The following is a 10,987-nucleotide window of genomic DNA, read 5'->3' as shown; positions in this document are numbered from 1 at the left end:
ACTCAATTACAATTTTTCAGTACTTTTTCCACCTGTGCACTAGTCAATGCCTAGTGTGAGTACAGCCTTATTCACTGAATACCAAGTGTAAGAAGTAATGCTGAACCCTTCATTTCATTTAATCTATTTAAATAGAGTGTAAACGTAGTTTAATCTAGCATTTATCACCTCTCCCTACTGTAATTTCAAATAACACAGCTTTAATATGCAATGCTATACTACACTATACTATACTGTGCTATTAATATTTATCTAGAGGTGGAGGTCAGGATTGGTATGGACATGAATGTGGGCCTGCTGGGCTTCTGCTGAAAAAAACTCATTAAAAGTAAACAATGGTGTGTGTGGGATTAAACAAAACAAGCATAAAATTAGAAAATAAATTAAGAGAGATTTGACACACTGCTTCAAATGTACAATTGATTCTTTAATAAGAAAAAAGAAGCTTGAATAGTGCTTCAAAATTATTGGTCAGACCATCATTCCTTGGTGCGAAAAACAAACTACAGTACATTCTCCAAAAATGAAAGCTACAGGACTGGTTTCCTGGACATGAAGGACTTTTGGTTCCTTTGAGACTAGGCTTTAGCTTAATCTAAGTCTGGGAAACCAGTCCTCAGTGGTTACAATACAAACTGGTATTTTCAAAACAACCTAAAGGCCATGGTTTGGTTACTGTTTCCTTTGGTTTAGCAAAATAGATTAAAAAAATGCAGTTGAATGGTGTCGTCCAACTTCCTACATTCCCCAGTAGACGCTGGTTTGTAGAGGGAGGAAATCTGTAGGTGAAAAAAAAAAAACAGAAAGCAGAGCCAGTGTAAACACAACGTTATTAAAATGTGTGGACAGGGTGTGCACTAGCTAGAATAACTGATAAACACTACAGACTGTTTTTTCTGGATGCTAGCCTTGAATTGCATTATCAGTGGGAATTCTCCATTCTCAATTCTCCAATTCATTTTTTTATACTGTATAAAATGGCCTTGAAAATTATGTAAAATGTCCTCACCTGTGTAAAAGTTCAATTGAATGAGTGGCTTTCGGTTCCTCCACGTCCAAACCCTAAACGAGAGAGAGAGAGAGAGAGAGAGAGAGGGAAAGAGACAGACAGAAATATGAATGAAAGTCATACTATGTTAGCTGATAGTTTTCAGCTCAGTGGTGTCTGACCCACAACAGTGGAAGCTCTAGTGTTCTGTGTTCTGACCCCAGTTCATTATTAACATTGCTTTGACAACCTCAGTCAGCTGATATGACATTCCTCCAGATCTCTGAACAATGAACGGAGCATTTTAAGCCTGAATGGACATGATTTTACGCAGTGTTCTTACACCAAGGATGAGCCTGTTTTTCTTATCACAGCTACTTATCTGTACGTCACACATTGTGCCGCAAGATCTGGGTATGTGGGAGGAGACCCGTAGGCAGCAAGCTAACATTGCGACAGTGATTAGGCAAGTTGCCGGCATGCTAATTCCACAGTAGCAATGTTGGACTAGGCCAGAATTGATTTGGGATGAGGCCAGTAGCCGGTCGGCTAATGCTGTGGTAGCGATGTTGGACCATGCTGGTAGCTCTACGGAAAACTCTCAATTTTGCATTTAGTTCGTTTAGTATGCTCTTTTTGCAGGTTGCTTGCTAGGCACTTTGCTAAATCTGTAAAATCAAGCCAGGAATCTAGCACAACATGTATTTTCTTTATTTTTAAATGTTTTGTTGCATATAACACTATTTGAGAGCTGTTGTCCATCAGAGTAGACCGTGAACCAGCCACTAAACTGGTTAATAAACTGACGAAACGGTAGCTTGGCCCCGCCCACTGCACTGGAAAAACAGTAGTACTTCTAGAGCCATCGAGGCAAAGTAACAGCTAATCTTCACTAATATAATGTGATTATAATGTGTTTTTTGTTTTTGTTTGGGGATGGTATATGTAATAAAAAGAAATGCTTTCAGTGCAATGGAAATAAAAAAGCTATTAAATATTTTAGTTAATTGGATTTATTGCTATATAGATTTTATACTAGACTATGCTTGAGTCTTCTTTTCTGTGCATTACAGTCAGTGAACAGCATTCTTTCATTTTTTTCATCACTGGAGACAAATCAGGTCTGAAAGGGTTAATCCTGGTCATGGCATCCCCGTTGCCCAGCACATTTTAGAGGATTGCCTGTGTTAGCACACCCACTACATGTCTGAAAGGGCTTGGTAATGAGTTGATTAGTTGAATCAGATGTGCTGGGAGAATAAAAAAAAGAATCCATGAATTTGCAGGCCAGGAGGGCGCCAGGAACAGGATTGAAGAGCAAGGTTATGTAAGATGGAGCCTATTTGTGGAGTAGTTATAGACAGTAGGCCTTGGAATCCAATACTATCTCTCGGAGCTCAATAAAACACATGTGATAAACGCTTAGGGTGGAGACCTAAACACTGTAAAAAGTCAAGGAGGTTAATTAGACAGTAAAACAGCTCATTGTGTGCAAGCTAATCTTTGACACCGAGCTGTTCTCCCAAACTGCTTATAAAACGATGGCCATCGACTCACCTTTGGGTCCAAAGAGCGCAGAGTAGCAGGGGTTGTTACAGTACGGCTTTCCCTCGTGCTGCAAAAGAAAACATAATTCCTCTGATGAATAATGACGGTAGACGGGTCCAATATGTCCGCCCTTCCCCAAAACAAACATACAGCTACTGCAGCTCCAGACATTGTTTTGACTGCAGCCTCAGAGCCAAGTGTCAACATCAGTCTCTCGAGCCCCGAGTTTTAAATTACTTCTTTCATGTAGTCGTTCAGTCGTTCATTAGCGGTGAAGTTTTACCTCTGCATGGGAGCCGGCGGACAGGGTCTTGTTGCATTTCTCACACTTCAGGCAGGGCCTGTGCCAGTCCTTTCCTAGAGATGACACTCTCTCCGCTGAAACAGAAAGAAAACACGGTTTTAATTCACAGTTAAAATGAATGTTATTAAAAACATATCATCTATTGGTTTAAAGACTGACAAAGGCTTCAGTAGTCTTCAGCATACACAGAGTCTGTTGTATTGTACCCTTCAGCAAAACATAAAAAGTCTTTTCACTATGGTTCAACTTTAAAAACAAGAAATTTCAGGTCTTTCCCACATATTTAAACAAGAATACCATACATAAGAAGAATTCATTGACAAAAATGGAAAGATAAAGATATTCAACAGATCTGTTTCTGCAATTAAACACTCAGGATCACAAGGAACATGAATAGTGTTGGGCAAAGCTAAGAAATGTAGAAATATAATGAAATGAAATTGTATTTATTGATAGATCACACATAGTACTTCTTGAACGTCCTTCATTAGGTCTTACCAACTTGCTTAAAAGACATGAACCATGATTGATCAGTGTTAAATGTAGAGTTCTTCCAGCCGCCCAATCAAGACACTGCAAAAACTTATACTGATAATATTTTTTAATCTGACATAGAGGCTGTTGTAAAAGGCAAAATGTTGCATAGCCTGATTCTGACATAAAACATAAAATGCTCTCACAAAATTAAATCTAATGCATTTCAGTACAGCTACAGTACAGCGATGTGGGACGAGGCTGGTAAATATCATGTTTTTTTCCTCATTTTTATAAAAATGTCTCTGTAATTAACAAGGCCTCCTCCGATACATGTGAAGCCAGACACCGCCTCTTTTTGAACTGCTGCTGATGTAGCATTGCTGAGTAGCATCACAGTACACTCAGAGGAAAGAGCAGTGACTCAGTTCCAATACATCACCCCTCTCGGGGCTCTGGCAGCTGGTTGCAAGCTACATGGACAGGATTCGAACCAGCAATCTTCCACTCATATTAGCAGCGCCTTAGTCCACTGGACCACTCAGAGCCGGTAAATAGCATGTTAACAAGAAGATATCATGTTGGCGAAGCTCAATAGCCAGTGTGCTAATACCACAGTAATGATATTGGCAGATAGCTGGCATGATAACAACATGGTAGCGATTTTGAGTAAGGGTGGTTACAAGAATGTTAACAACGTGGTAGTAACAGGTAGTAAAAGGCTGGTAGCTTTTGTGCTAACACTGTAAAAGCAATGTTGGACAAAGCCGGTAAGCCAGTGTGCTAACACTAAAATACCTTTACATCCAGTGGGATGGCTCTTTATAGAACCAAAGCTGGCTCTTCTTCAACATAAATTAAAATGTAGTATAAATCCAAATCTCAATCCCTGTGGAGAGGTGACAAAATGAACATTTATTTGGAAATAGAGGATTATAACGGAGAATGGATTTGTTCTACAGTTAGAACCATTTCATAAGTCTCCTATAAATCATAAAGTTAAGTCCAGTCAAGAAAACTTAGTTGACAGAGGTTCAATCTCTCCCCTCCCTTGGACAATCCAGAGGGAATTCAGCCAAGCGAGATAGAAAAAGAGCGGTGGGTGTGTTTGTGCGACCAGAGACGTTCCCCTCAGGAATTCGTGACCTCGCCCACTTCTCATAAACGATGCTAAAAGAAAGTCTTTATCTTCAGTGCCACGCATGACAGATTCTGACGAATTCTCATAAATAACCACCAGAGGACTGAACGCCTTGCATCATGGGACTCTTTTTATTGTTATAGATGCTTTTTTGGCGTGTGTTTTTTTGTGCAGTATTGACATTTAAAAGTCAAAAGAGATTTTAGGGCAAGAGGCAAGAGACAAAAGCAAGTCCTGGACGCCATATACAGTCTGCGATTGAAAGTCTGCCGAGAAGATTTTGAAGAGTTACGGCTCCCATAAAAAGATGCAGAGTTGATGTCAAAGATTTATATTTGGGAAAGCTTAAGGTTTTTCAAAGGATCTGTCGTAAATAAAGTGTAGAGTGTAGGGAGATATAGCTGAAATATTGTCCCCACATGTGAAATGAATGTAAAAATGTACAAAATGTTTTATTTAAGTTTAATAGTTGTGGTCAGTTGATTCCAATATTAATCAGATACAGATTTTTTTTTTTACTTAAAGCCCCACTAGGTAGGATTTCCTTGATTTTTTAAATCTTTTTAAAGAAGTAAAATTACAGCTTGAAACTCACTGCAGCGCTGCATTGAGGTGTAATAGGAGGAATAGCGGTGCTCTTGTGTCTGTGCCGGGCTCCTCTGAGCTCAAACCAGGCTCTGTAGGTTTTCCGAGGCGGCCACGACCAACGCTCGCGAGAACTGCGACCTGCTTTCCGACCTTTAGTTCTAACAGTTCTACAAGGACTACTGGTTCATTCTTTACAAACTTACATACAGAAACTCTGGCAGAAGCTGGAAAGAGACTGAATATGTCTGGAAAAGCCATAAAACAAGAAAGAAAAAACTATTTGACCTGAAACATTTAATACACTCTGCAACTGTAGGGGGAGCCCACAAGCACAAAATCTCAATCCTACCTAGTGGAGCTTTAAACTAAGCTTTTAATAATCATTTGCTTGGATGCAGTTTGCTTAACATGCATGGCCATCTGAATAACATTATGCTCGAAGTGTAAAACAAATATTCTATTCTCTAAAGCAACAAGTACATCCCGGAGCAAGTACATCCTGGATACAACCAGGATGACAAGTCAAGTGTAAACAGTTATTTCTCAGCTATTTCTCATATATGCTGTATGTTTGGTTCGGTAATTCTGGCCAGTATCGGACCAATATCAGATTGTCATGCCCCTAGATTTGAAGTCACATTTGGGTTCTATTCGAAAGCCACATGTGTGTGTCATGTTGTCCTCATCAGTGGGTGTGATGGCCTGTGTAGGCGTTCAACTGTCCATCAGAGCCCCAGCTATTCCCAGTGACGCAAACCAAGGAGCTAAAGAGCTTATCCAAAGCACACACACTTACACACTCACACCCTGCCATGGAAAAGCTCTCTGGTGACAGAATAAGAGCCTCTCTAAGGAAAAAGACAGTGCTGGATGGAAATTGTGTTCTTATGTTTTTCCTCTCTTTAAAATAGTATTGTATAGAGCAGTGATCGGCTGCAGACCTTCATGCCAAGTTTAGCTTGAACGCAAAAATCCAAAACTCAAAGCCGGCCAGGGCCTGATAAACGCTGATTAGATGGCTGATTGCAGTTGGAACTAAACTTTGTCGTAGGGAAGATCTCCAAGGGCCGGATTAGTGAGCTCTGATTTGGTGGGTAATGCCTCTCTGGAAAATGGTTTCTTTATAAAAGACTTTATAAAGGTACTTTAGCACACAAAAAAAAAACACATAACATAAAGCACATAAATTCCAAAACATTGTATTTTGTGTGGTAGGGCCTGTAATCTCACTTCTTGTTTTGTGGCTGACTTGAAGACTTGTAGATCATGTGCTGTGATTGATGAGGAATGAGCACACATGCTTTGATTACACCCAAAGCTTCTTCTATCATAATTGGGTATTTATTGAGGTTCAGCTCATTCTCCTGTATCATATGGTTGCTAGAAGTTCTCAACATGCTCCTACATAGCAAAGGTCAGTGGGACTGAATTAACACCTAATGTGTTGAGTTAGCACCTGCAGTGTTTAGTTACGACCAGCTGGATTTCAACGACTGCTGTAATGTTTTCGATGAGTTCAACACTCTGGATTTTGCTTTGTTAGTAGATTGTTCTCCTTTCTCTCGAGCCACCCTTTCTGCCATAGTTGTGGGAGGTAAAAAGCGAGGGATGTTGGATTTCTCGGAGGGTGAATTTTCTTTTTTTTATTGTTTTTCTTTCTCTGGAAGGACAGAGCGCTCAGCTCAACCTCCATCAGCAAAGCAGCAGTAGCATGATTGCTTCCATCTGAACATTAGAGCCCCAGCGAGTGTGAGGAGAGCAGGCATTAGCACCATGTTTAACTGTTGTAATGGAGGCTATTTGGCTCAGCATGCAGAAAGCAGTGGAAAGGAAATTAATGGAGAATTGAAAGAGGAACATCCCTTAGGGCCCCATTTTAGGGACTATGAAATTGCAGTACCTACTGTACCTAAGGGTACCAACTGTAGACATGGGTTTAAGAGTTAAAGAAAATCATGTAGATATTTTTGGCAACTGAATTGAAAATGCTAGAAAAAATTCACCAATTTTTTTTATGGAAATTCCATTTGGTAGTTCATGAGATCTTTGGTTAGAAGACAAATTACCACAATTTTCCATGCAAAATTCCACTTCCTTCTCATATGTTCCAGGGCTGACCTTGGCTTCCACCACTGATGAGTGTCTAATGGCTTTATTAGGTGTCCACATGTTTTTCCTACCTCCCAGGTGAAGGGAAGCAGAAGGGCATTCAACATTCTGTTCATTCAAACCAGCACAAATGACGGATATGAACGATAAAAAACTGTGAAAGAAAACTGACGAGACTGAAAAAAAAAACAAAAAACTTTTATACCCAACAGAACGGTCCATTCTTTTACATGTTAACAGGCAACCATAATGAAACAACCAGCAGCATTTACTTTGGCAGAGGTTGCAGCGTAAATCTGCAGGGAGGGAAAACCAAGGGAAGAATAGAGGATCAATTCATCCTGCTGACAGGACAGTGACCTGGAGCCCAGACGTACAGTAGAGAGCAACAGAGAGAGAGATGGCTTTGTATTCTGGCCTCAGTGAAGGTTCAGACCTCAGGGGGAAAACCCTGCTCTGTGACTGAAGTAAGAAAACCAAGACTGAAGGCTGATGAAGCTGAACAGGTCACATCCTAACTGATTTTCCTCTGATCCGTTCAGGCTCTGCAGTTCTGAAGAGGTCTGCGTGCTCTACTGGAAATCGAAATGCAGTTTCCAGATGTTTTTTTTTCTTCTCTGAATTATTTGATCCTATATCCAGACAAACCTATCTTGGTTATAATTGTGAGACATGGCTGGTTTAAAAATGTTAAGAAATGTAATTTTGTCTACCATATTTTTGGGACTATAAGGTAGATTTAAATCCTTTAATTTTCTCAAAAATCAACAGTACACCTTATAATCTTATGTATGAATTTTGGTTGTGCTTACTAACCTCAGACCGATTTTATGTGGTACACAGCGTTCTGTTATGCCAAATTCCTCACCCCTGCCAGAAAAAGCACCCACTCTGAAGAGCATGCGCTCTGAAATTAGTTTGTTTATTTTGACCAAATAAACTGAAAAAGAAACAACAGCTGTGCTAAAATCAGCAACCCTGCCATGAAAAGCACCATCTCTTTGGAGGAGGTGCAGGTAACATGTTCCTTTTTCATGTCCTCTTACGAATGTTCGAACCTTAGATCATCATCTTGGGTGTTTCCATTTTTGACTTTAAGATTTCTAAGATGTTTCATGTCATGGATTAACAGTATGTATATACAATGCCTAAGGGGACAGCTTGGCAACGCCTATATCTGTGATATATATATATGTGAGGTGTTATCTTTTCGGAGGTTGATGGCACATTTAGGTTGTGTAAGTCTTTAGCAGTTTTTGATCCACAGCATCACGTGTGTACTAGGAATACGTCATAGAAGGCATTACCACCCACAGTGGACAGCACATGGATTTTGGCAGACATCACATCCGCATTTAAAGCAGGAGACCCCACACATATATACTGTATGGTTTAAGTCATGGGAAACAATACTAGTTCTTGTCCCATGACTTTTGGCATGTCAATGTCTAAGACACACTGAATATAAATTGCCTGTTACAACATTAACCCTTTAACTTACCGACCAAGATTTTTTGTGTGTTTTGGACAATACTAAAAACGATTGTTTTTAATTTATTTTAAAGACCCTAGTTTTTTTTTAAATAGAGTTTTTTTTTTTGCAGGTTTTTGTTCATTTGGCCACTTTTTCAAACCATTACAAAGAGTGCCTTACTCCATGCTAATTGCAAATTGATCCCATAATCAAAAATGCTACCGTTCTGTATAAATTCCCTTAAATTCAGTTAAACATTGAAAGGGCTTTTTTTTGTTACATTTTGGTTACCGAACATTTGCTGCATACTTACAATACCAGTCAAAAGTTTGTTAAAATGTTTAAGAAATGAATCCTGAAGTGCAGTGACAGAGACAAAGTGATCAAAAACATTATGATGAAACTGGCTCTCATCAGGACTGCCCCAAAAAAGGAAGACCTTTCAGAGTTACCTCTGTTGTACAGGATGAGTTTATCAGAGTTACCAGCCTTAGTAACCACAAGTTAACAGGAGCCCAGATTAATGTTTTACACAGATTATTTTGGTTTGTTAAACTATTTACATTACTGCATGATTCCTTATGGTTTTCTTTCATAGTCCGGATGATTTCAGTATTAATTTATAAATAAAAGAATAAAAATTGAATTGAATGAGAGGGTGTGTCCAAACATTTGACTGGTACAGTACCTCTGCTGATTGGTAGAGATGGCACAATCAGGTTGAGTTAGTTTTAACACCTTCTTCAATAATATAAAGTGACTCAAATGTGCCCTATCAAAATCTTCAGCAGAACATTAAAGAGTTAACTTTTTTTATTCGAATTGATTCATTGTTTTTACAGTATGCAATTACACCAGAATGTTTCAGATTGGTGTTTAGAACCAAAATGTTTTAGATTAGATGCACTAAAAGGCTTTTTTAATTTAACGTAATTCCACTCTGCATGTCAATTCCACATCGGGTAAACATCTGACACACTATAGTGCACACAAGTAAGCTGACACTGATTGTGTTGATGTATATAAATCCAATGCAGACATTTGTACTGAATTAAGTCTGTTCTTTAACATTTAACATTTATCTTTTCTGTATAACATGCATTTGGGCAAATCTCCAGCAGTTTCTTTAGCAGTTTAATGCAGCCAAACCATCTGCCAATGCACTTTCTTTTTGCTCGGACTGATTAAATTTCACCATAAGGCGTTGGTTTATTTTAGCATAAATGAGACATAAACATTACTTAAACAGTTAGCTTTAGTCAGTAAAGTATTTCTTCGGTTCTTTCCGCTCTAGGTTTACATTCAGTGAAAGCAGGAAATGAGTTGAAATGCAGAAAGCACATGTCTTATCTCTGTCACATACCATACTTCCTTGCCACTCCCTTTTAGTGCAGTGCAAACTAAAAAAAGAAAAAAACTAGTGGAATGCGTCTGATCACTGTGCCTTCTGTTTGTGATGCAATGTAGATATATAGAATTTTAAAATAGCTTAATTTACTATTTATTTCCACTTTCATCTACAAAAATGACACTTTTGGCATTTAAAAACACAGTAAATCAAAAGTACATTTTCTTACCAAAGTACACTTCCTTGCTGCACTTGGGGCACTTAGGCATGGTGGCAGGGTTTGGTAAAGTTCCTGGTCGATGGAAATCCGGTGATGGACACTCTGAGGAGTGGAGAACAGCAGCAGCAGCAGCAGTGGCCACCTGCTTTATACCGCTGTGGAAGAAGAGGAGGAGGAGGCACGGGCTGGGTGTGCTCTTTGTGTTTGGGTGTGTGTGTGTGACTGTGCGGACTTGTATTCAGTTCCATGTGGGGACCAAGTGCCTTACGACTTAGTCTTAAGTGTGATAACAGGACAAAAAACATGATTAAGGTGGAGATGTTTATTCAGTAACAATTTTCCCCTTTGTAAATGTATTTATACATAGAAAACATTTAAGGTAAATGAGCAGAAAGACTTCCTTTTGCTTCCTGTGGTAGACGAGAAGTAATGGCTGTGTGAAAGACAGCACAGCAGAATTCTGCTACAGTGATGTACTGAGCTGTAGAAGGATGTGGAAATGGGTGGGGCTCTTACGATTATTCAACTGAAGTTAACTGAAGTAAAAAAAGGTCAAAAGCAGCTAAATGTAAATGAAAGAACCTGATTATGTAGCACACAGGTAATCTGCAAAAATAACCTGTGGAGGCTCCAAGCAAAATGGACCCCACCATATATCATCACCCATAATTTAAAAGTAAAACTAATGTCAGTTGGTCAGTAGCTTTATCCTTTCTGGTGTTAAAGACAGTGATCAGCCGGTGTGCATAGATCCTGCTGAACATGTTCCAGTCTGGTTATACAGTATGCTACT

At 39.2% G+C, this 10,987-nt stretch overlaps 1 protein-coding gene across 1 annotated transcript; it reads right to left on the bottom strand.

Moving 5' to 3' along the window:
- Positions 1-406: 406 nt before the first annotated feature.
- On the bottom strand, positions 407-10,360 carry crip1 (cysteine-rich protein 1). The gene is made up of 5 exons (XM_007252175.4): positions 10,204-10,360; positions 2,820-2,914; positions 2,546-2,603; positions 1,010-1,062; positions 407-779 (listed from the first exon to the last, which is right to left on the bottom strand). Exons 1-4 carry the CDS (start codon positions 10,241-10,243, stop codon positions 1,022-1,024), a joined length of 234 nt encoding a protein of 77 aa, XP_007252237.1. The 5' UTR covers positions 10,244-10,360; the 3' UTR covers positions 407-779; positions 1,010-1,021.
- Between the last annotated feature and the right edge of the window lie 627 nt (positions 10,361-10,987).

Source organism: Astyanax mexicanus, chromosome 14 (assembly GCF_023375975.1).
Source record: "Astyanax mexicanus isolate ESR-SI-001 chromosome 14, AstMex3_surface, whole genome shotgun sequence".
Taxonomy (NCBI): domain Eukaryota; kingdom Metazoa; phylum Chordata; class Actinopteri; order Characiformes; family Acestrorhamphidae; genus Astyanax; species Astyanax mexicanus.
Note: the sequence above shows the minus strand (reverse complement) of the source record. Positions and strands in the feature narration are given on the sequence as shown.